Consider the following 26498-nt stretch of genomic DNA (forward strand, 5'->3'; position numbering starts at 1 on the left):
TGTACCTGACTACACCGTACTTTTCTCTTGGAAGAGCCGGATAAGAATGCCCCATAATGGTACTTTCATTAGTTATACCATATTATATAGGACTGGGCACAGGCAGGCATTCAGTAACTATTTGTAGAATAAATGGAAAGTTCACTATTTTCAGAGAACTCTACATATTTTAATTAATTTTATTTTAGAGGCAGAGACAGAGCACTAGCTGAGGAGAGGGGCGGGGGGGACAGAGAATCTCAAGCAGGCTCCAAGCTCAGTGTGAAGCCTCTATGGGGCTTTGACTTGAGCTAAAATAAAAAGTCAGACGCTCAACCAACCCAGCCACCCAGGTGCTCCTTTTTAATTTTTTTTAATTTAAATTTTCTTTTTATAATGTGAGAGAGAGAGACAGAGAGACAGAGAGACAGAGAGAACTCCACATTTTTCAAGATAAATACTGAAACTAGCTGGGAGAGGATCCTTAGACCCACCTTACTGGACAGCTTACTGGACTAGACCCACCTAAGCTGGACGGCTTAGCTCTATTACTGAGGAGGAAGCCAGAGTTGAATTGGCCTGTGCAAGGCCCTGGACGGCGGGCCCAGGCCTGCAACACCCCCTCCTGCAGCCACCTGGGAGCCGGCCTGGGGCCACATTTGCCATCCTGGGCTCCCCCATTCTGTGCACAGAGCAGGGGGCCAGCCACAGACTATGGGCGTGGCCACATGAAACAGCGTGTCCAGAAGGAAGGATGCACCGAAAGGTTAACGGGGGCAATTTCTGTTATTCTCTTCTCCACAGCTTCCTGGTCTTTCCAAGTCTTTATGGAGGTCGCACAGGTGCACACGCACACATGCACAAGGGACGCAGTGCATGCGGGCGCATAAGAACTCTGTCTTTTGGGAGAACTGGCAGGTGGGGCGTCACCCACTCACTCACCTGGCTGGACCTGGAGCCAAATTCTCCTGCCACCACCTCTTCCTCTGCATCCAGGTCAGTGGCTGCCAGGACCTTCTGTAGGAGCTGTTGTTGCTCTTCCCTCGTGGAAAATGCCAGCTCTTCTTCCTCCATACCAGCCAGCTTTGTGATCACCTATAAAGCCGAAATCAGCAGGCCACATGGCCCCTTCTGTTTTGCCTCCCTCGGACCCAGCTGAGCAGGTGGCTAAAAACGGAGAGCTCCTCTCTGGCATTGCAGAGACCAGCTTCAGAGCCATCTGTAACAGGGAGCTTAACTGATGACTGCGGGGCAAGAGATGGGAAGGAAATTCCAGAGAAACCTACTCCCAGAACAGCAAATCCATAATCACTTACAGACAACCAACGGGACCTTGACAACTCTAATGCGCCCCCATGGCAGTATTCCACCTTGCACCAGGTAAAGGAAGGGACCAAAGATGGAGGGCACAGCCTGCCGCCCTCAGGAAGGGTCTTCAGCCCCCTGGGCTTGGCCCATAGGACTTCCAGCAGGACGGCACTTAGAAATGAGAGCATGTCGGGGTGCCTGGATGGCTTAGTCGGTTGAGCCTCTGACTTCGGCTCAGGTCATGATCTCAGTCTGTGAGTTCGAGTTCCGTGTCAGGCTCTGTGCTGACAGCTCAGAGCCTGGAGCCTGCTTCAGATTCTGTGTCTCCCTCTCTCTCTGCCCCTCCCCTGCTCATGCTCTGTCTCTGTCTCAAAAATAAGTAAAAACATTAAAAAAAAAAAAGAAATGAGAGCATGTCAAGGTGGGTTTGCAGCACTTTCTTCTAAGACAGCAAGAGAACAGCATGTAGAGATGTGGTTTTCCCTTCTTTGGAGGTGACTCACTATGAGGCCTACCAATCCCTGAAGAAAGCCAGGACTGATGACGTAGAGAAATCTCCCCGCCCCACCCCACCCCCCACTAAATCTTCTCATAATTTTAATGAGAAGAAAAGGCCTAGAAGTAGGGATCTGGCTGAGCCCGTCAGGGGGCCACAGGCCCAGAGCATAAACATCGGGCGTTTCTGCCCTGGCCTGACCACCCCTCTGGGAAGTCCAGGGTCATGATCGCAGGAGCTCTAACCGGGCTTCCCTCAGCAGGCAGCTCTGAAGGCAAGTGGGGCAAAGGCCCCTCCGACCAGCAGACAATCGCAGGTCCAGGTGCCTTTCTGCCAAGGGCACCTTCCAAAAAGCCCAGGACATGACCTGATTTGGCACATGTTCTCTCACTGGACTCTCCAGGGATCAGGACGTATGAATGTTACTATCACCACCTACTTTTCATAGACACATAAAAAGGTCATAATGCAAATCCTTCAAAATACGGTCAAGCATCCTATCCTCTAGCCCAGCATGAGAAATCTGAAACTGTCACTGCTTCCAGCTAAAAAAGGAGGGGTCAGACGACCCTGACCTCTTATCTACGGTTAATGACAGAAGCTGGCCAACCTGAAAAAGACACAAGCGAAAGGATCTGAAAAGGCAGCCTGCAGTCTTCTGAGAACCAAGAATCTGGGAACCTACATGTTCTAGGGGTGTCCTTTTAGTCCCCAGCTTCCAGCACCCTCCATCCACCCCCACAAACAAAAACCTTTAGGGGCACAAAATCGTGACATAACCTTTCCACCTGTGTCAACAGAAGAGAACACAAACATGGCAGCCGGTGGAAGTCAGCCAAAACGTTAGCACCTCCCAAACTGCACAACCGTGGGTTCATAGCGCATGGACACCTGTGCCGTGAGGCCCCTGAGGCTGACTGACAGCACAGCTCGCCCAGCACCCGGTGGGGCGCCCCATTGGAGCCGACCTTGTATCACAAATCAGGTGTGTGAACAACTTGGGAAACCCTGAGCTCCAGTGGACAGCCACTGCTGATGCAGGAAAGTAATCCCAAGGGGCTCAGGGTGGCACAGTGACGGCCGTAGCTCTGAGGTGTCCCGAGTCCTGCCAGGAAGCACATCTTCCTGCTGACAGCTAACATTCTTCTTCCAAGACAACTGTAAAATCTGAACAAGTAGACACTCCAGACCCCCCACTTCGGAGGCCCCATTCTTTAACCATTCACTGTGGGAAGGCCGGGCAGGAAGGGATCCTGCACGATATTTTCCCTCAAAGTCCCTGGCAATTCATGCAGAGATACAGGGAACGTGAGGCGGGGTTTCCAATGCCCTCATGCTCTGTGCCTGCCTAGGCTGTCCCCCAGTGGTGCTGATGGCGGCTCCCCCTTCTCCTGGAGATGCGGGCACAAAGCAAGCCTCGGTTCTATTCTCACCACGCATTTAATGAATACATACCTTAAAGCTATAACCCTGGTCTACCAAGAACCTCTGCCGCTTGGTTGAGTAAGCCATTTCCTGTGTGTCCTGGGACACCAACGAGTAGAAGAAGGCATTGTACTCCTCTGCCACCATTCCTTAAGGGAGGCAAGGAAAAGACAAACATCATATGACTTCACTCATGTGGAATTTAAGATACAAAACAGGTGAACATAAGGGAAGGGAAGCAAAAATAAAAACAGGGAGGGGGACAAAACGTAAAAGATTATTAAATATACAGAACACACAGAAGGTTGCTGGAGGGGCTGTGGGAGGGGCGATGGGCTAAATGGACAAGGGGCATTAAGGAGGACACTTGTTGGGATGAGCACTGGGGTTATACATAGGGGATGAATCACTGGAATCTACTCCTGAAATCATTGTTGCACTATATGCTAGCTAACTTGGATGTAATTAATAAAATATATACATATAATAATTAATATTATATATGTAATATATAAACATAAATAAAATATATTTTTTATAATTAATACTATTTACATATATTATTATTTCATACACACACACACACACACACACACACACGCGCGCGCGCGCACATATGTAACATATATAAAAAGAGAGAGGGAAGGAAAAAGGACAACATTAGCTGTTACGATGCCTGGAAGCAAGGCTCCAGGGCTCAAAAGTATGCTGACCCCGCACAATGTGAGAGTTAGGGCGCTGAACCCCTAACCCTGCAGAGCTGAAAACCCACATAACATCTAATTCCCCCAAAACTTAACTACTAATAGCCTACTGCTGACCAGAAGGCTTACCAGTAATATGGAATACTTGATGAATACGTATTTTGCATGTTATACATATTACATACTATTTTTAGTATAAAGTAAACCAGAAAAAGAACACATTATTAAGAAAATCGTGAACAAAAGTACACTCCCAGTACTGGAGTTATCCAAAAAAACCCCCACAGCTCAAACTACAGTTCAAGGGTCAACAACAATGCAGTGGGAGAGCTTTGCAGTCAAGGGGCTAATGGCCTGGACTCTATGTGGGCACTTACTTCATCAAAATTAAAAATGTTTGGTTAAAGAACACCATTAAGAAAGTGAAAAAACAACCCACAGAATGGGAGAAAATATTTACAGAGCATGTATCTGATAAGGAATTTATATCTGGACTATATAAAGAACTATTACAAGCCAATAATGAAAAGACAAATGACCCAATTATAAGAAGAGCAAAGGATCTGAACTGCCATTTCTTTTTAAAGAAATTTTAATTGTTTGTTTATTTATTTATTTTGAGAGAGAGAGAGAGAGAAAGAGTTCAAGCAGGGGAGGGGCAGAGAGAGAGGGAGAGAGAATCCTAAGCAGACTCTGCACTGATAGCAGAAAGCCCAATGTGGGGCTTGAACCCATGAACCACAAGATCATTACCTGAGATGAAATTAAGAGTCGGAGGCTTAACTAAGCCACCCACGTGCCCCTGAACAGACCTTTCTCCAAAGAAAATATACAAATGACCAATGAGCCCATGAAAAGCATTGAACATATTAGTCATCAGGAAAATGCAAACCACAACCACAATGAGGTACCACCTGCCACTCCCTAGGATGGCTAGAATCAAAAAAGATCAGGGTGCCTGTGTGGCTCAGAAGGTTTAAGCGTCTGACGTGGCTCAGGTCATGATCTCATGGTTCATGAGTTCGAGCCCCACGGTGGGCTCTGTGCTGACAGCTTGGAGCCTGGGGCCTGCTTGGGATTCTGTCTCCCTCTCTCTGCCCCTCCCCAACTTGCACATGCTCTCTCTCTCCCTCTCTCTCTCAAAAATAAACAAACATTTAAATAAAAAAAAGTTTTAAAGAAAGGTTATTACAGCTATTGTCAAGGATGTAGAGAAACTGGATTCCTCACACATTGCTGCTAAGAGTATCAAATGGTGCAGCCGTTCTGGAGGATAGTCTGGTAGTTTATTAAGATGTTCAACAGAGTTACCACATGACTCAACAATCTACTCCTAGTTATACCCAACAGACCTGAAAACATACACCCACACAAATTTGCACATGACTTTCATAGCAGCAGTATTCCTAAGAGCCAAAAGTGGAAACAACCCAAGTGTTTGTCAATAGAAGAACGAATAAATAAGACACACAATGGAATATTATTCAGCATTAAAAAGGAAGGAAATACTGATACATACTACAATAAAGATGATTCTTGTGAAAACATCATGCTAGTGAAAAAGGCAGTCACAGAAGACCCAGACTGCATGATTCCATACATATGAAATGTCTAGAATGAGCACAATTATCAAGGTAAAAATAGTCATGATTGCCTGCAGGTGAGGCTGGGAGGCAAGAAGAAAGGAAGAGTTACTGCCAATGGGAAAGGGTTTCTTTCCTGGAGAGATGAGAATATTCTAAACACAGACTGTGGTGATGGTTATACACTTTGCAATTATATTAAGAACCAATGGGGGCGCCTGGGTGGCTCAGTTGGTTAAGCGTACAACTTCAGCTCAGGTCGTGATCTCAAGGTTCATGGGCTCAAGCCCTGTGTCAGGCTCTGTGCTGACAGCTCGGAACCTGGAACCTGCTTCAGATTCTGTGTCTCCCTCTCTCTCTGCCCCTTGCCCACTCACACCCTGTCTCCTCCTCAAAAATAAACGTTTTAAAAAAAAAAAGAACCAATGAACTGGGGCACCTGGGTGGCTCAGTCAAAGTGTCTGACTTCAGCTCAGGTCATGACCTCACAGTTTGTGAGTTCGAGTCCCACGTTGGACTCTCTGCTGTTAGCTCAGAGCCCACTTCGGATCCTCTGTCCCCTTCTCTCTCTACCCCTTCCCTGCTCTCATTCACTCTCTGTATCTCTCTCTCAAGAATAAACATTAAGAAACAACAAATTAATGAACTATACACTTCCAGTGGACCGACTATATGGTTTGTGAATTCTGTCTCAATAAAGTTGCTTGAAAAAAAAAAAGAAAAAAAAACCCAAAAAAACAAAATCCCAGGTCAGAAACAAAACCTAGAGCAGAAGAATGATCACAGAAACTAGGACAGAAAATACTGAAGCCTGTAAAACCTGATCCTTCTGGAAAATCTGCACATTTTGCTTCACAGTCCAAATGTCAGCAGGTTCAATATCTGTGTACTGCCTCTGAATTCAATTGTTTCTTAGTCTTACAAGAGCTCACAGATGCAAAGGTAGCAGCCAAATACGTTGCATCAAATAGTATTTTTAAAAAAACAAATTCTACTCAAATTCAAAGGGGCTTTAAAATTAGATTTGTTTCTTTTGGGGGGAGGTAATGGGTAAGGCATTAAGTTAATGAGATACATTCACATATACTAGCCAGATGATATTCCTGTCAATTTATAAAAGCTATCGTTTCTCCAGCAGCCTTTTACACTGTTCTATTATATATGGCTCCCTCCTCACAAGAGTCCTTCAAGAGTCCTTCAAGAGGACTGTCACTCCCACTCTGGATGGGAAAGCAAGGCTCAGACCGGCAAACTACCTGCCCAAGGTCACCAGGGTGGTCTGGTGCTCAAGTTCATGCTATTTCTACTAACATGCCCTGTCTCCAGTTTAAATACAATCAGCCGCCTCTTAAACACATTCTACAACAGTACGATTCCAACATATGCCTCTACCCTTGTTTCCAGTCACCCTAGCAGTCCAGCTGCCCCTAAGGAAAGCAAATTCCCTGAGGACAGGGCCTGTATCCTGGTCTTAGGGCATGCCTGGTCCCAGGAGGAGAGACGCAGCCATTCTAAGTGTCAGTCCCTGCCACACCCACCGTTAGGGTCAGGGCCCTCTCACCACAGGTAACAAGCAGAGACTCCGGCCTTGCACCCTCATTCACTAAGCACGACACCCCTGCTGCGAGCTGCCGCCCAAGGCAGGACTCTTCACAGGGTGCGCGTGAAGTATCCCCGTGTGGCTGCCCGAGCTGCTCTTTCCAAAGCCCTCCCCAACTCCTGACTCAAGGCCCAGGGTTCAGTTCTAGCTCCCACACGGCACTGGCGGCCCAGCTCTGCTTCCTGCCTTTTATGTCCACAGCACTGCACATTCACACTGCTTCCCTGGCCCCCGATGGCCTACCAATGCGACAGCTCGGCTTAGAGGACACCCAACGCGGAGCAGGCAGCTGCCACGGAGAACGCCCACGTAGGAACTCCGAGGCCAGAGAAAGAACACAAGCCACGCTGATCTTGGTCGTTGCTTTGGGACCCCTCCCTGCGGCATCTACTTAGCCGGGGTCCCGGGGTGCCTGCTCACCACCACGGGCACGCAGGCAGCGCAGCCCTACCCTCTTCCGAGTCCAAGTGGCTCAAAAGGAAAGACTTGCTGGAGCAGAAGGCGTAAGGCCGCCTTTACCTTTTTTGGCTCGGAGCACTCGCCCCAGCCTCTGGGCCTCCTGCCGCCGGGAGCCACCATGAGATGAGATCTGAATGAGAACATTTGCTTCTGGCAGATCAAACGATGTGTCACCCACCTACAGAAATGAAACAGCGTTGAGTGTGACAAATTTTTTTTTTTTTTTTATCTGGGACAAAAAGAAAACAATCAATTGGCCTGGAATTTAAATAAGCTCTAAAGATAATTGAGAGAGACAAACCCATCCTCTTCCCTCTGTACCGGGGTCCTGTGGATGCAGGCAGGCCTCTAGGACCTTCTGTGAACTCTCCTGAGAGCTGTCCTAAAGAAGCGGGTCAGGACTCCCAGTCCCCACCGGCCATCTCATTTATGCTCCCAGGCCAGGCTGCTAGGGACCAGAGACAAGAGGGCCTATCGACAGAGATTCTTTGTAAAGGATTACTCTTCTTTTTTGCTACAGAAACACGTCTGCACAAAACCATCTACACTCGTGACTGGAGGCCAATGAAACCATCAGCACATGTGGGACACAGGACCTGTCAGGGTCCACTGCCCACACCAGGCTGGATCTGGTCTGGGTAGCGGCCTTGGCTTGAGGGTTCCAACCATGGAGGTTCCCAGCACACATCTAAGTGTGGTACTTACTAACCCAGCTGTGATCAACTTCATTGGCAAACCGCATTTATTTTGAGCTTTGGGCCTGTTCTAATCTGAATGCCTGCTCTACACTGTTGGGCCACAGCTTCTAACAGTATCACCGAGCTGGGCCTTTGTGCATTCGCACCGTGCCTACATCCACCGCCCACCACACCACGGCACAAGAACAGCCAGGATGAAGGTTGCCCACAGCCCACAGGAAGCAAAAACTCCACAAAGAGAACCTCATCTAAATGTCCACTTCTGCCAGAATAGGTAATGAAAATTTTCCCCTGGGATAGAGAAAATACAATTTAAAATTCCTATATCCCCAAAAGAAGTGGGGAAAACCTCAGTCAAGCAAAGAGACTTTATAAATTGTCCACAACACATTCAACCCCACAACTGCTCCTTCTGCTACCCATCAGAAAGCATTCCTGTCACCAGACACTGGAAACATGGGAATGAGAAGTGACACATGACGTCCCTTCAACAAACATGAATTCATGGCCCTCGCAATCACCCAGTGTCCCCTCTAGCCCTGGGGGTGCTGAGGCCTCACCACCACCCTGCAGGGCACACAGACCTTGGATATGAAGATGGTGTTGATTTTGGGGTTGTGCTTGAAATTCTGGAGAATCTGCATCCTCTCTCCCTGGGATGTAGGACCATAGATATAGGGTCTAAAGAAGAATGAGGTGTGTTAGGAGGACCACAGAATCACCCCCCAATTAACATCAGTGGGAAAAGGAATTCTTGCAAGGTTGCTCCCTCCCGGGAAGCCCTCCACCATGCAAGAATATCAGAGGGAGGCCCATAAAAATGAGGGGCTATAGACCCTCAGCCAAGGTTCTGGTCACCACTCTCTTCAGGATTTCCTCCTTCACATTTTTCCTTGTTTCTGGACTGTGCTTTTTCCTGAATCCACGTCCCTCAATCTAAGCTTAGTGTCTACACGAGCAGTGCTAACACAGCATCCAGGTGGGACTAGGGGCCACTGAGGATGCCGCTGGTGTTTCCTGAGAAGCTCTGTCTAGATGCAGGGCTGGCTGGGATGCTGGCCCAGCCAGCCTTGCCTTCCTGGCCCCTGTACAGTCTGAACTCAGCTCCACCAGAGTGCTCACTCGGCCTGCCATTCCAGATACCAACTTGTGCCCACCTTCGGAGCCCAGCTCATAGATGGAGCCCCACCAAAGCAGCATGACTCTGGCCCCTGACCCCTGGGCTGAGGGTGACCAGGCTGCTGCAGAACCAGACCTTCAGACCCTAAGAGAACTTTGAGAGGCAAAGAAGGAAAACCAGGCACCTTCTGTACTCGTGTTTGGGGGAAGATTAAGCTGCCTTGGGGCAACTCCAACTCTTCACTTCTTACTTGTTCAGCCTAATGGCATATTCTTTCAGGGCAAACACATTGTCGGCAAAGACAATAATCTTGTCATTCCTCCTTTCATGAAACTTGATCAGAAACTGGCAAGATCTGAATTTGTTGGGGTTCATGGTATACAGCAAGATTCGTTTCTTGGTTTTGATTGCCACATACTCCCGGTAAAACTCAGGAGACATCGGGCACCAAACCTGCGACACAGTAAGAATCAAGGGTCAGTTTGCAAATTTAAACATCACACAACTGGAAACTTTTAAAGACCATTAATTTAGCAGAACTAGCTTTAAAACAAATCAAAACAAAATCAAGTACCTAATGTTGAACCAGGACACTCTCATATTTATCTCTTAACACACAGATATAATAATAATTATTATTATTACTATTATTATTAATGTTTTATTTATTTTCAAGAGAGCACAGCAGGGCAGGGGCAGAGAGAGAGAGGGACAGAGGATCTGAAGCAGGCTGTGCACTGACAGCAGCAAGTCCAATGTGAGGCTTGAACTCACGAACCTCGAGATCATGACCTGAGCTGGTCAGATGTTCAACCGACTGAGCCACCGAGGCACCCCAAACACATAGATTTTTAAATGCATCGATATCTGGGGAATTACTTTCACACCAGCTCCAAGTAAGTAAAGGAAACCAGATTCTCAACCAGTGGTCCAAGTAATCCCTCCCGTTTAGACCACACCTCCACACACAAGTCTACACACAGCACTGCTATGGAGAAGCGCACACATACCTCCTAGCTCTGTCTGTTGAATTAGCCTAGCAATGACATCCTAGGAGTAATGAACACACCTAGCACCTAGATCTTGGTTTGTAAATTCCACTCTTTGCTAAAAGGGCACCTTGGAGAAATGGCTGATTTCCAGGGCCAGAATAGGTAGGGAAAGTACCAGATAAACCTAAAATACCTTGCTGTGCCAGAAAGCAAGAAAGTGCTCAAAGAATGGGGACATGTCAAATACATACAGGAGCCAGACTGAAGGGGTCCCACTGGTCACATCTGAGACAATTTGATCCTTCAAATAAGAATGACAGGAACACTCTTTGGGGCCTCCTCTGTGCTGGGCCCTTGTGCATGGGCTGCTGGCAAGCTTAAGGAAACTCAGACAAATATACTCAAGTGCCATGGGTTTTAAAGGTCTCAAGGCTGTGAACACACAAAAATGACCCTCTGGAAACTTTGCACTGAACAGGCCACAAAGCCTATCCTGACAGGCTCTGAATTCTGGGGTGTGACCAGTGCCACTTCTGTGTGATCACCACAGACCATTTCTTCATGCTGCAACCACTGTGGACTCAGCTGCTGTCGCTCCATGCCTACCACTGGCCTGAACTCGAATTCTTAGGTTTTGCTGCCACTGTTTTCTGGTTCCCCCTGGGCTGTGTCCTGTTATGACTCCGTTAGGATTTCTAGTTCTTTATAGCCAAAGCAATTCTTTTTCCACAGTAAAATCTTTAAAATCGTGCATTTCACAGAACATGAATGGTCCACAGACATAGGAAGCAATACTCAAGGTCATTAGTAAACAGGAAAATACAAATTAAGATCATAAGGAATACCATTTTCATACTTAGTATGTCAGCAAACAATTAAAAGAAAATAAAACTCAGTATTATGTACTCAGTATGATGTACTCCACATCACTCAGAAGATGTGGAGTAATCTCACTCACCCGTGATAAGAGTGTCAGCCGGTCCAATACTTTGGAAAACAGTGTTTTCTAGGACACAACTAGTGAAGAGAACAGCCACACAGCCTTTGACCTAGATATGCTACCTCTGGGTGTATCTGCCAGAGCAGTGGCCTTCAGAGTTGAATCATTTTAGGCCACAAACTAAACATTCATATGCATGAACACAGTTGTATTAAACAACATATACTCAAGAACAAAAACAAAAAACAACATCTACCCTTAATGTACTTATGCATTTTGGTAGATTCTATTCTTTCCTGATAATGACCCAATAAAGTAATGTCACCGCCTACTATGGGACCACAGTCCACAGTACAAACAACACTGCTTTAGAAAAAAATGACCCAAGGCTCCAGAAAACAGGTATAAAAATATTTGCGGCAACACTATCACAACAGCAAAAAAAACAGAAACAAAAACAAAACACTAAGCTCCAAATTTATGAAGAATAAATCAGTGGCTTCCTAGGGCTGGGAGCAGAAGCAGGGATTCATGGCAAATGGGCATGAGGGAAATTTCTGGGGTGGTGACGGGGTGGTGGGAAATGCAATTCAAAACTGGAGGGTGAGGACAGCTACATAATTCTTTACACTGACTAAAATCACAGAATTTACTTACTTACAACAGGTGGATGTTATGAAACATCAACTTAACACCTCAATAAAGCTGTTACAAAGACAAACTTAGCAACCCAAGTGTCTGTCAACATTATTTTTAGTGCTGTGTAGTATTTCATCATATATCCTGTTGTGGTATATTTGTACAATGGAATACTGCAGAGCACAGCTACCTGCATCATCAAAAAAGTAATACATTACGCAAGGGATAAAAGTACCAAGCAAGGGACAGAAGTCATACGAGAACACACAAAACTAGGTTCTATTTTCATATACAGGAAGACTTTTTTTGAAGGCAACGCTAAACAAAGTAGGTGATGGAAATATACACAAGAGGTTAAATAATAAAGGGAGAAGATGACAAGTTCTGTCGTGGGACAGTGAATCCCCTGTTGGAAGAGGGGAGACACAACTGGAGAGGAATAGGCCCTCAGAGATTCCGGCAATGCTCTGTTTCGTAGGATGCGTGTTGATTATGAAGAGGCAACTACAGGGTAAGGAAGTTTTCAGCAGAGTAAGTCTACCTGCACAGGTTCCTCACACTCACCGTTACCCAAGAGGCCCCCTTCTGCCCTTGTGGGACAGAGGCCACCTGATCCTAGCCAGTGAGTGACAGTCATTTCAAGTTGCCAGGAAGGATGTTTGCAATTGTTCCTTCTGAGAAGACTTACCTTTGAATGCGTATTTTCAACATTTACCTGTGCAGGTATTCACTGTGGAACAAGACTGGGACAATGTGTTTCCCAATGTGTTTAGAAATGATGTAGGCCACAGGTGCCTTCTGGGGACACCAAAACCAAGAGGCTTTGACCCTGGGGTGGCCTGGATGGTGGCCCACACAGGAGCACCCAGGAACTCCTCAAAGGTGAGGGTGGGCAGGACCATCCAGAGATGCTCACTCCCAGGGAAAAGGAGGAGTGGATTTGGAGGTCAAACTAGCCTGGATTACCATCCCGACTTGAGCACTTACTGACTGTGTGCCCCTGGAAAGGGGTTTTGTTTCACAAGTCTTTGGAGTGGGTAGAACACTGCCCACCTCACAGGGGAACTGAGGGAACAGTACAAAGTGGCAACACTTCTGCTCAAGTCCTGACTGTGTATCTGCCCATGGGGAGGGGACCTGAACCATTTCTCCTTAACCATGGGTGGAATCCCTCTCTCGAGACCATACCAGGAAGGGGAAAGCTACCTCGGCACACTGGACTTTGGCGATGTAGCCATTGTTCTGCAGCTCCATCCAATTGGCTTCGTAGAGCTTGGGGCCAATCAGAAAATTTAAGTCGACAATTTTGTCATCTTCCCGGACGAGGGTGGCGGTCAAACCCAGCTTGCAGTGGGCCTGCACGATGGTAAGCACCCGTCGGAACATCCTGGCTAGGGAAACAATCAATGCATTCACAGTCACTTTTTTTAACATTTTTTTAAATGTTTACTTATTTACTTTGAAAAAGAGCACAAGCAGAGGAGAAGTAGAGAGAGACGGAGAGAGAGAAACCCAAGCAGGCTCTGCACTGTCAGCACAAAGTCCAATGTGGGGCTCCATCTCACAAATCATGAGATCATGACTTGGGCCAAAATCAACAGCCAGAGGCTTAACCGACTGAGCCACCCAGGTGCCTCAACACTGTCGCTTTTTTAAATGCTCAAGTACCACACACAGCCTTGCGACTTTACACGGGCCTGTGACACTAAGTGGGCTAACCCCGGGTTTCTGAATCATAGGAACCTGACTCTAGACCAGAATGACTAGGCAAGAACACTTAATCATCACTTTCAGACCTGTCCAAAAGAAGGAAGAAAAAGAGAACAAAAGGGAGAAATGGCTTTAGGGAAGCTCCAAATCAGTGAGCCCCAGGATCCTCCTTGTAACAGCTAAGCTACCAACAGGAGTGCAAATGGCGATCTGAAACACGATGTAACACTTAAAACACCAGTGAGCTCCAAATGATGCAAGGAATGTATTCATCCTAAAATTTGTACCCAGGATACCAGGAAGATGGCTGGGTGACCATGGGATCAGAGAAACAAAAGGAGCCGGGTCTGCTGGACTTCCTACCATCTTCCCAGAAAGCAGGAGACAACAGGGAGACATGAAACCCCAGGCAACTCCCTTCTCCTTAGGAAACTCCCTTCTCTGAGCTTTCCAATTAGATTCATCTGGTCCACCAGCAACCTCCTGTCTCTGTTTGGAATGTTCTAATTCTGGTTTATCAAATTAAATAAACACATAAATGGGATTAAGATACTAATTTCAAAAAGAACCAATTAATGGGTTTTGATGGGCTCATCCTTTAAAAATACTAATACTCCGGGGGTGCCTGGGTGGCTCAGTCAGTTAAGCATCTGACTTTGGCTAAGGTCATGATCTCATGGTTCCTGAGTTCAAGCCCCAAGGTCAGGCTCTGTGCTGACAGCTCAGAGCCTGGAGCTTGCTTCAGATTCTGTGTCTCCCTCTCTCTCTGACCCTCCTCTGCTTGCAATTAATTTGTCTCTCTCTCTCTCAAAAATAAGTCATAAAACATTAAAAATTTTTAAAAAATACTAATATTCCAAAAAAAGGTTAAAATGTTTGTGTTTCGTTTATCTTACAATACAATTAAAAGTGAGGTTAGTGATACTGCAGAAACAGAGGTTAACAATCTGAGGAAGGAAGGGTCAGACTGCACCAGAACACAAACCAAAAACATAAGAACAGTGAGATAGCAGAGGACTGTCTGGGCCCCCAGTAAGTGTCCAGGTCTTCCAAGCCTAAGGTGGTTTGCACATACACTTGAAGACAAAGACCAGCAGCATAGTTATCTCCAAGGACTGTGCCACTCCAAAAAAAGGGGAGCCAAGGACCGCAGACCAGGCTCCTCGTGTCAGAAGGGCATGGCAGCCAAGGCAATGGAGACAGCAACCTCATGCGGGTGCCAGGGAGGCAGCGCCGGGGACAGCCCAGAGATGCTATCAACCCAAGGGAAGCATGAGTCTGCTCCCTGCCTGGATACTCTGCAGCCAGAAAGAAGCCCCCGCTGTGGCATCTGCCCTACAGACCAGCCACGTCCCACTACCACATTCTCCAACAGCCATAGGGCTGTCAGGAGGAGGAACCCACATATGACACAGTGTACAGATGGTTAAGTTTTTACACAGCTATGTCCCTGTGAAATCACCCAGGTCAAGACAAGTGTTCCTAGCACCTAGAAGCCTCTCCTCTGACCCTGCCTGTCAATACCAACACTCCCCCCTCAAAGGAATCACCATCTCACTTGTCATCCAAACTTTGTATTAATAGAATCACAATACATATTCTGTGGGTGTGATTTGTTTTGCTGTACATGTCACAGGTGTCAGTTGTCTCCCACTTCGTCCCTAGTCCAAGCACAGTGCTTGATACATAGTGGGTTCTTAAGAAATACTTCCTAAAATAATGAAAGTGGCACAGTGCAGTAAACACTTAATACATGCAAGTGTGCAGTTACCGATATTTTATCAATACAGTGAGTGACATAATAGGACTCTTTTTGGATGATGTCTAAAAGAAAACAGCCATCTTTACCTCTTGAGATAAATCTCAAAGATTTATCATTCTACCTCATCCAACGTGGTATACTTGTTTAACAATCAAGAATCTTGCTGTGATTTGTTAGGATTCCCTAATTTAACATTGGCTCTCTGGCCCAGTGAGCATGGCCAAGCCAAGAAGCTCACAAGAACACGACTGAACTCAGAATTCTATTTAGAGCTGTTTGGTTTTACTCTCCTACCCAGCCAGAGACAAACTGACCCAGTGAATCAGGAAGAGAAAACACACAGATGGCAAGCATGAAATTTTGTGGGGTACACCCTGTATCCTCATCACCAGACAACCAATCTCAAGCCTGGCTGCCGCCCTCTGAAACCTGGGACCTAGGCTAAAAACGAACATCAACATAAACTAAGTACATACGCAGGTTTCCCAAGTTTCAAACACAGACTCCAAAAGAACCACTGCACAGCACTTCCAAACTCATTTGTAGGATGTGATTCTCTAGGTCATCGATTTCCAATCCAATCAGAGCCAGTAACCTCCTGCTCCTTAAATTTTTTTTTTTGGAGTTTAGTTTTTAAATTAGCACACAGTAAAAAGTGACCTTTTGCTGGGGGTGGATGGGATTGGTTCTATAAATTTTAACACATGTGAAGATCTGTGTAACCACCACCACAATCAGGATACAGACAAACCCATTACCCCCAAAACATGCCCTCCTGTTCTCCCTTTACAGCCACACCCTGGCACCCACTGATCTGTTCTCCATCACTAGTTTTGTCTTTTCAAAGGCACTATACACCATATAACCTTCCAAGATGGGCTGATTTCGCTCAGCAAGTACCTCTGAGATTTCTCCAAGTTGTTGCATGTAGCAACAGTGTGTTGTTTTGTGGCTGAATAGAGTTCCAGGGGAGGGACCTTCCCATTTGTCTATCCAGTCACGTGCTGTTGGGCATTTTGGTTGTTTCCAGGTTTTGGAGACTCTGACTAAAGCCCCTACGAACATTCATGTACAGGTTTTTGTGTAAACCTGAGTTTTCATTCTCTAGGACAGATGCCCAGGGGTGGGCCTGATGAGTCACATGGCAATTTTCTAAGAAACTGCCCAACTTTCCACAGTGACTGTACATTTTGTGATTCCTCTGGCGGTGCATGCCAGCTGCTCTGTACTCTCGTCAGTTATTGTCAGTATTTTCCATTGTGGCCACTGTGATGGGTGTGTGGCAGCATCTCATCGCATGGTAGTAATATGCACTTCCCTCAGGGCTAATGATGCGGAATATCTTTTCAAAGGCTCCTAGGCATCTGTATATTCTCTTTGGTGAAATGTCTACTCTTGTCTTTTGCCGATTTTCTAACATCTCTGCCACCGCCAGAATGTCTAACTGGCAATCAAATGAACGTGCCTAAAGCCGAACCCCTGCACTCTGCAAACCTGTTCCTTCTACAGCTTTCCCCAGTTCTGTAGCTTTCCTTCCAGTTGCTCAAGCCAAAACCCATATGGTCATCCTTGATTTCTCTTTCTTTCAGGTCTCATGGCCAGCCTGTCAACTCTGCCCTCACAACACATCCAGAAGTAGATTACCTTTATTCTTACTGTTCAAGCCTCTTGGTTGGGCCTGTCCAGCTGCTTCCACCCTTGCCTCCTTCCGTTTATTCTCAGCACAGCAGCCAGGGTGGTACTTTCATAGTACATGACAATCAGATCATGTCACCCTTTGCTCAAATCCCTCAAATGGCTTCCCACCCACTCATATAGTACAAGCCCAACACCCTACAGTGACCTACGTATAGGATTTGGCCCACACTCTATCCTGCCTGGCCCTCTCTAACCTTGGCTTTGACTGCTCTCCTCTATGTCCCTCCTGCCGCATAGTCATCTTGGTGCTGTCGGACCGTGTCAAGTACTCTCCCACCTTGGGACTAATGCTGCCCTGTTCCTTCAACCTGAATGACCCCCAATCCCTACGTGGCTTGCTGTGAACATCAATAGGTACCCTCAGACATGCAGGAGGGCTGGAGGGGTTCTCATTAACTGAAAAGAATGATGCTAGGGCCACTTAGGCAGTATTTTGAACACTACGTGAAAATGCCTCTGATTTCATTTCATGCAGAGAAATCCCTAATTTACATTTAACTTAGCAGAGCTTCCCCTTCATTTGTTTTATCAATGAGTACTAGAATACTATGTGGCAATAAAAGGGCAGATACTACCAATACAATGTTATATGGGTCAACCATCATGCAAAGTAAAAACAGCCACATCTAAGAAAATATATATTATATGAGTCTGGAAAATATATGAAATATTTACTATTATATATAACATATATTCCTTAAAACATATATGAATTATATATCATATGATTCACATTATGGTATTTCCCGAAAAGGCAGGTCAACTATAGAGACAGGAAGCACTTCCATGGTTCTCTGGGGCTGGAGCTGAAAACACTGACTGTAAATGAGTATGAGGGTGAGGTTCTAAACCTGGATCACAGGCACGGCTGCACAACTCCATAAACCTGTGAAAAATCTTGAATTGTACATTTATAATAGGTAGTTTTTACTGGTGGAAATTGTATCAATATAGCTATTTCTTTTTTAAAAAAATGACTGCCTGCAACACTTGGAGAAGTTGGACTTCTGTAACGTATCAAGGATCAATACTTCAATTCAGCCTTCAAATAAAACAAACACCATTATGGCAAGGACTTCAGTGCTGCTGGTCCAGTTTTCACAGCACCATAAGCCAACCGGTTAAGGGTAAACTGAACTACAACAGTAAGATTGAGGAAGAAGGGAAAAGCCATTTTCTGAATGACTACTGTGGGCCTGTGATTCACGAAGCTGTCTGCCACCCACCCTCATGCCCACCCCCCACATGCTTCGGACTTACTTTAAAACTTTACCCAGCAGACCTTTCTAGCAAGACAGATGAGCTACACAGCAGTCTTCCCTCCACCCAACGAACAGAAATCAATTTTTGTCTCTGCAATGAGCAGGTAGCTCGGCTCTCAGCCTGCTTACCTGGTATGGTATGTACTTCATCCAGGATCATGAGGCCCCACTCCTGAGTTTTGAGCCACTCCATGACTCGCTCAGCCTCCCAGGACCTTTTGGTGGTGTGGCCCAGCATGGAGTAGGTGCTAATGGCAATGGAGCAGCCGATGGGCTTGTCCTTGGCATCGGAGGTGAAGCGGCAGATCTGGCTGTCGTCAATGGTGGACCACATCTTGAACTGGGCTTTCCACTGCTCCACAGACACAGCTGAGTTGCCCAGTACCAGACAGCGCTTTCTCACGGTGCAGGCAGCTGTCACACCAACCAGGGACTTGCCGGCACCTATGCGAAACCAAAGGGCAATGCCACCCAAGGCCAGGATGCAATGAAAGACAAAGACAGGGGTGCCTGAATGGCTCAGTCGATTAAGCATCCAACTTTGGCTCAGGTCATGATCTCACGATTCGTGAGTTTGAGCCCTGCATCGGGCTCTGTGCTGACAGCTCAGAGCCTGGAGCCTGCTTCGGATTCTGTGCCTCCCTCTCTCTCTGCCCCTCCCCTGCTCATGCTGGTCTCTCTCTCTCTCTCAAAAGTAAACATTTAAAAAAAATTTTTTGAAGGACACAGACAGAATCCACACACAAATCTGGGTGAATTACTTGCAATAACCCTCAGAGCCGATACCATGAGGCACTTCTTGTTCCAAGGTCTCTTTTCTTCTCTATAGAAAGGAGACACGTCCAGCTCACGCACAAATGTGACAATTAAGAGAGACAGGCACCAGGCCCTCCTGTGGCATTTTCCATGAATTTTGTTCTAATGTTGAAATCTCAAAACTCACCAGAGATAAGAGACCCTCTTATTGCTGAAATTGTGAACATGAGGAAACGAAAGCGGAGGTACACATGGCCCCTGCCACGGGAAGGTGGTGCCTCGGAGGAAAAGTGTGCCCGGCACACAGACCACACCAAGGGCCCAGTACAAGGCAGCTCTTAGACTGCACAACGTGCTGGGCTGAGAATTCAGGCATACAGGAGATGTGTACACTACTGGCAAAGACAGAGGCGAAATTCCAGGGTTTCCAAGTTTACTATCTTCCACCATTTGAAGATCAAGATAAAAATCAAGCTATTCCTTTAAACAGCATTTCCTCCTTCACCAGGCATGTGTATCAAAATCACCCAGGGAAATTAAAAAAAAAAAAAAAAAAATGTGGAGGCACAGGCCTCTCCCCTGGAGATTCTAACCTCCTCAAGTCTGAGGTAGGGCCCCCAGGTGAATGTGCTGTGACCTCTGGCCAAGAACCTCAGCCAGGACCTGACATGACTTAGGACAAATGATATCAGACAGGTGCCAAGGAGGCTATACTCTCCTTTCTTGGATGTGCACACTGTAATAAGCCATCCAGGAACGAGCAAAGCTTCTCTGCTATGAAGTCTCCAAATACACACACTTACAAGCTGATTGCAAAGGATGAGACCCTAACTCCAGTGTATAAGATATCACCTGCCCCTGCAAGTGCAAGCTGGTGCAGCCACTCTGGAAAACAGTATGGAGGTTCCTCAAAAAACTAAAAATAGAACTACCCTATGACCCAGCAATTGCACTACTAGGCATTTATCCATGGGATACAAGTGTGCTGTTTCAAAGGGACACATGCACCCCCACGTTTATAGCAGCACTTTCAACAATAGCCAAAGTATGGAAAGAGCCCAAATGTCCATCGATGGATGAATGGATAAAGAAAATGTGGTGTATATATACAATGGAGTATTACTCGGCAATCAAAAACAATGAAATCTTGCCATTTGCAACTACGTGGATGAAACTGGAGGGTATTATGCTAAGCGAAAATAGTTAAGAGAAAGACAAAAATCATATGACTTCACTCATATGAGGACATTAAGAGACAAAACAGATGAACATAAGGAAAGGGAAACAAAAATAACATAAAAACAGAAGAGACTCATAAATATGGAGAACAAACTGAGGGTTACCGGAGGGGTTATGGGAGGGGGGATGGGCTAAATGGGGAAAGGGCACTAAGGAATCTACTCCTGAAATCATTGTTGCACTATATGCTAACTAATTTGGATGTAAATTTTTAAAAATAAAAAATAAAATGAAAAAAAAAAGACAGCACCTGCCCCACATCACTGTCACTGCCCAAGATCTTACACATTGCTTAGTTGATGTGTTTACCATCTGTCTCTCTACAACCAAAATGAGCTCCCCGAGGTCGGAAGTGTTGTTCTATCCACCACTGTATCCCCACTGCTGAGGTCAAAGCCCTGCACACAGCAGGCACTCAAATATCTGTTAGGTCACAGATCAGGGCGTCATCTGACCTCAGCTGCTCCCTGGCCAGGTATGATTTAGAGAAGGGCACACAAAGGAGAGCAAGAGAAAGCTGGCAGACCATGACAGAAGAGTCTGGCCACCTTCTTCTTTCAGGTGTCACTTACCACAAGGAAGAACGATGACCCCTGAGCGGGCACGTCCATTCCCAAACATCTTCCGCAAGCTCTTTTCCTGATAAGGTCTAAGGACGGCTGTGGGTTTCAGGTCAATGTTGATATCAGGGTTAACAGAATCATTCCGGAAGTCATACTCTGCCAACAGGGGGTACTCCAGGTGGATACAACGTTTCTGGAGCTCTTCAATCATTTCCTGGGGAGTGAGCATGGAAGACATTTATAATCTTGTTAAATCCAAAGCATGCTCATAAACTATGCATAATCCAAGGGGGTTAATGGTCAAGAAGACAGCATTTTATGTAGGCTTTTACAATTTCAGATCTTGATCTGCTTGATATCAAGTAGATATCTGCTTGATAACAGCTGGGTTAAAGCACAGAAAAGCAACTCAAGTTAAGGACACAGACAAAATTAAATCCAGTCACCAAAATGCCACCAAAACCACCAAAATGCCCCTCAGACACTTCCCACATCTCCCAGGAACTTGTGAAAACTGACCCAGCAGCCAGAGTCACAGGACACTCAGATCTAACCCCTTCAGGAGGAATGATGCCACAGCTCACAGACACCATAAAGGAGAAAGCAATTTCAGGAAGACACGGGGATCCCTTCCTCTCACACAGACTGCAGAGTCCATGCAGGGCTGGGCCGCTTGGAGAGGGGTACATTCACTAACCTGCTTGACTTCAAAAGATACTGTCTGGGTCTCTTCTTCTTCTTCCTCATCCTTGTCCATTTGTTCGTAGAAGTCAAACAGGTCTGTGGGGATATCAGATTTTCCCTGTGGGTCTGTCACCCGGGAAGTGGAAGGTCCACCACTGCCCTCAGCAGTCTTGGCGATCTGTAAAAAAGGCAGGATCTGAACCTCTGTGCAACAATGAAACTTCATGCCACCAAGCAAGAGCCAAAGTTGAACAAGCAACTGCAGCTGTAAGAAGACAGGAGGGGTGCCTGGGTGGCTCAGTTCGTTGAGCATCCGACTTCGGCTCAGGTCATGATCTCATGGTCTGTGAGTTCGAGCCCCGCATCGGGCCCTGTGCTGACAGCTCAGAGCCTGGAGCCTGCTTCGGATTCTGTGTCTCCCTCTCTCTGCCCCTCCCCCACTCATGCTCTGTCTCTCTTTCTGTCAAAAATAAATAAACATTAAAAAAAAAATAGTAAGACAGCAGGGTCCCAAGATGCAAATGCTGAACTGAATGTCCCAATGCTCCCACTACCAAGGGTGACCCAGAAGCCCACGTACAGCCGACTTGCTCGTGAACGTCTCTGTGATGAGCTCCGTGGCCTCCCCGTCAGAGTTCCGCAGGCGGCACTCCCGGATCACCGGATCCTGGAGAAGATGCTGGATGACATCAGGGTGGGAGCTTTCAACGAAGTACCTAAAAGAGGGGAGGGAAGGAGGTGACTACTGAGCAGTACACCATTTCCAGAAGGTTCTGTGGCTCATTTGATCAGATGGGCTGGAAATCGTGGCTCTGTGCTTCTCTCAATCTCTTAGTCTCCCATACCCTTGGCCAGATCTGAGCTGCGAGCTACTGGCCAAGATATAACAAATGAGGCTGTGGACAGAATCTGGCTTTGAGGTCAAATAAGGAGTGGCCGGAGCCTCAGCGTCACTGCTCGGGAGCGGGGAACACGGTGGCCAGTAAATGAATTCCCAGTTTTGGTCACTTCCCTTCGCTCATCCCTTCTATCCCCTTACTCAGGGGAGCAGGTGCTGGTGCAGACAGACAGCCCACAGACATCAGCCCCTTGCCACCTGCTCTGCACAGGGCACAAGTGCCTTGGGGGGCTTGTCACAGGATCCCTTACCTGTTGTGCTTCAGGACCAGCTTGACTTTTCCGTAGCTGACAGTACATAGCTGCAAAGAGTGACAACATCCAACAGGCACAATTAGCACTACTCAGCTCACTCAGGACACATTCATTAGTGGGCATGTCTTACTACCTACCAAGTGAAGACTTCAGTTTACCCAATGTGCAATCCTAAAGAAGTCAGGTCTGCCAAAGGCGAGCTTTTTCTTATTAAACTCTACTCTTGAAAGTAAAACCTTGCTTTTGCCTGGCTCTTTCTGATGCACATCCCTTAATTTATAAAATGCTACATAAAATCTTTCTTTTATTTTCCCTTCCCTTTTCTTCTCCATTCCCACAGGCCCCAACCTAATCCAATGGTTCATCCAGCCACACCAGCATTATTACAGGTCCCAGCACAAAACTGGCACAGAGCATGTATTTAGTAATTGCTGTGTAAATTAAATGCAAAACCCCCTGGCCTCCTCACCAATGTTCCTATTTCTCCCAACTAGAATGTAAGCTTTGGAGTGCCTGGGTGGCTCATTCAGTTAAGCGTCCGACTCTCGATCTTAGCTCAGGTCTTGATCTCACGGTCATGAGTTCAAGTCTCACACTGGGCTCTGCGCTGGGCATGAAGCCTACTTAAAAATAACAATTAAAAAAACAGAATGGAAGCTTCTTGACAGAAGAGACTAGGGCTGAAATCTTCTAGGTTCCCAACAATCTTCAGGACAGAAAGCAGCAGAGGTTGTGTGGTGGCCATGGAGATCTGCCGCTCAGCTCTCAGGCTGTGACCAGCCCCTGCTGCTGCCCTTCTGGATCCCCTGCTGCATTATACCAACACCTACATTCCTGCAGGCAGCTCCAGGCCAAGACTGAGCACAGCCAGCGTGCTAATGCAGGGTTCATTCCAGCAAGGTGAGGCCCTTCTCCCTGGGCACCTTTCCATATCACAAGAAGACAGAACTCCTACCAGGGCTCCTGTCAGCTTCCCTGAGATCGGATGCATCACTGTACTGATGGTCTGTGGCACTCACCAGATCTGGGGGTCTGAACCCAACTCCCTTAGATCAGCTGAAGGTGACAAAAGCCACTGTCATCTATTCTGAATGGCACTGACCTGTCTCTCAGGACAAACCCAAGCATGTCCAATGCTCTTCATATGGAACCCTATCCACTTCAACACTTGCAAGTTCTTTTTGATTTTCCCTAATGGAAAGTGTTGACTATTGGTCCCGTGCAGGAATTCAGCCTTAGACAGAGTTTACCACTTATATTAGTCTGCTCAGCTGCTGTTCAAAACACCACAGACTGGGTGATTTAACAACAGAAACATTTCTAGAAGTCCTCCATCAAGGTGCCAGTGATTAGTTTTTAGTTAAGGCTCTCTTCCTGACTACCTTTTCACTATGTGCCCATATGACCTCTTCCTTGTGCACGTGCAAAGAGAGTACCTGAGCTTTCTGGATGACTATTCTTAAAAGGATGCTAATCCTATTGGATCTGGGCCCCACTCTTATGACCCCATTTAATCTTAATTACTTCCTCATTACAAATATAATCACATTAGGGGTTACAGCCTCATATGAATTTTGGAGGGGACACAATTCAGTCCAAAACACCATTCACTTCTGGCTGCATTCCCAAATAACCCTGGCCAGAATGGGCCTGAATTAGTATCCCCAATGTGTTAGTGTTCATTGTATCAGAGCGCTCATGAGAAGTGTGGCCTCAGCAAGAAGAGATCCAGAGGAGAAGCAGCTGCGGGAATCAGTTATGTCTCTCCACACGAGATCTGAATGGCATCTTCATGATGGCCACAGGTTGACAATGGGTAGCACCTGTCCACTATTAACACATTCACAAGGAAGGCAAAAGAGCTGGCCTTAGCTCCCCACTTGCCTTAATAAACTGAATAATTCCATCAGGGACTCCCGTCTTGCTGAGCTTCCTGAGGTATTCAGTGATGTCACTAGTTTGTAGCCCAACACTGACAGCTGCATACAGGGAGTAGGCAGTTAGTTTGTACTCATGCACGTGGGTTGGTCGGCACACTGGCTCTGCAATAGCCACCAGGAAGTCTTGAGCATATTTGTAAACCGGAGAGAAGGCTTCTAAGAAGATGTGGCCATCAGGAGCCTAAGAAACACCAAATGGACATGACAGACAAAACAAAAAACAAGAAAAAACAAATGAAGTGTAGAGACTATTAGACTCTTTCCCACACCATTACCCAGAAAAGATAAGCTGCCCAAAAAGGGATCTTTAACACCACGGATATTTTTGTAAGCCCTCCTTCAGCCAACTGTGGGCCTGTTACTTTAATCAAATCCAAGGAATGGAGAGATTAGAAGAGCAGGTTTCCGAAGTCGGTTTCCACTCTTCTTCACAGGGAAAGCCCACCTTATTGGCTATCTTCAAGGTACCTTTAGGTTAGGTTTCAAACGAACGTAGACTATTACCTACTTCGAGCTGAGCAACAGAGTGGCCTAGCAAATATATAGCTTCCATTACTTTTTGTAGATGGGTAGTTAAAATGTTACACAATAAACGGCATTTGCTCAGTAAATAAAAAATATTTCCACGCATGTGGTAGAACTGAAGGGAAGGGGAGAAGGAGGGGCTAGAAACAAAGGCTAGTGTGCCCTGGGTACCTGCTCCTTCTCAGGCTGCTCAAACAGCATGTGTGAAAGCCGTCTCCCAGCCAGCTCTGGAGGGGAGTACCCTGCATTTCCATTTGGGGTCCAAAAACCGAACCAGCTTGGCTCTGCCCTGGCGGAGGGTATGCTTACCACCCAGAGGGGCCTCGAGGTGTGGTCGTCCTTCAGCGGCATCTGCAGCCTGTAGTCCTTGGCTCCATATTCATCAACTTTGGTGCCGGACTCATCCACCTGCTTCCCAGCCGCCGAGGGGACCGCCTCCTGAGAGTCGTTCCCGGGGACGTCGTCGTCATCTTCTTCTTCATCCTCGTAGTGCCGCTTCTTGGACTTCTTCTTATCTGCAGATACGGACACAGAAGTGAGCGCAGCAGGAGCCTAAGGTTCCCTCCGCACTGCTGAGCGACATTTCGAGGGAACCTGGCAGCAGCCGTACTTCATTCACCAACGCCATGCACCCCTAGCCAAGAGCCACCTGCGTGCCGCTGGCGTCCTCTCCCTCCAACGCTTCCCACCCGGCCCACGACGCAAGGCGGCCCAAAGGTCAGGGATCGCCCCCTGCCCAGCAGCTTGTCGCGACAGCATGAACAGGCCGCGAGACACTGCGGGGCCGGCAGCCGCTGAGAAGCCCGGAGCGGCTACGACACAGGACGACGGGGAAGGCGAACGCAGGCAGGCCCCAGAGCGCCCGCGCCACGTCTCACCGCGGTCTCCCCGGTCTCTTTTGCCCATGGCAGCAACAGCACCACACGGCCTGTGCCGCCGGGTCTCCGCGACGGCTGCTCCCAACGGGGCTTCCGGTTCACACCGGACGCTCTTCCGGCAAACGCACAGGAAGTCCCGCCTCTGGGCGCCGGGTCGTTGGGTGGGCGAGCTAGCCGGCGGACTAAGGGGCGTCTGTTGTGTTCCCGTGTTGCAGGCCCTTTTTCCCCAGCCGTTCTTTCCTGTAGTCAGTCAATGAAATATTTATTGAGCATGTTTATGCGTCCAGGCGCATAAAGCGTCCAGCCACTGTTTTAGTCTTGGGGTAGGATAGTGAACAAAGTAAAGGTCCTAAATTCTGACAGGGATGTGGGCAGTAAACGCACAC

General features: G+C 47.0%; 1 protein-coding gene across 1 annotated transcript in view; it reads right to left on the reverse strand.

Annotated features, from left to right (window-relative positions):
- Positions 1 to 26227, reverse strand: part of ERCC3 (ERCC excision repair 3, TFIIH core complex helicase subunit) — a 37678-nt gene extending 11451 nt beyond the window's left edge. The window contains exons 1-14 of the mRNA XM_049615773.1: positions 26113 to 26227; positions 25544 to 25749; positions 24654 to 24890; positions 22767 to 22816; positions 22198 to 22333; positions 21631 to 21795; positions 20943 to 21147; positions 18505 to 18819; positions 13150 to 13334; positions 9623 to 9825; positions 8837 to 8933; positions 7615 to 7732; positions 3239 to 3357; positions 922 to 1074 (exon numbers count right to left, since the gene is read on the reverse strand). Coding sequence (XP_049471730.1) covers positions 922 to 1074; positions 3239 to 3357; positions 7615 to 7732; positions 8837 to 8933; positions 9623 to 9825; positions 13150 to 13334; positions 18505 to 18819; positions 20943 to 21147; positions 21631 to 21795; positions 22198 to 22333; positions 22767 to 22816; positions 24654 to 24890; positions 25544 to 25749; positions 26113 to 26140 — 2217 coding nt within the window. The 5' untranslated portion in view covers positions 26141 to 26227. The remainder of the gene's footprint in view (positions 1 to 921; positions 1075 to 3238; positions 3358 to 7614; positions 7733 to 8836; positions 8934 to 9622; positions 9826 to 13149; positions 13335 to 18504; positions 18820 to 20942; positions 21148 to 21630; positions 21796 to 22197; positions 22334 to 22766; positions 22817 to 24653; positions 24891 to 25543; positions 25750 to 26112) is intronic.
- Positions 26228 to 26498: the final 271 nt, after the last annotated feature.

The sequence above is a fragment of the Panthera uncia genome (genome assembly GCF_023721935.1).
Source record: "Panthera uncia isolate 11264 chromosome C1 unlocalized genomic scaffold, Puncia_PCG_1.0 HiC_scaffold_3, whole genome shotgun sequence".
Lineage (NCBI taxonomy): Eukaryota > Metazoa > Chordata > Mammalia > Carnivora > Felidae > Panthera > Panthera uncia.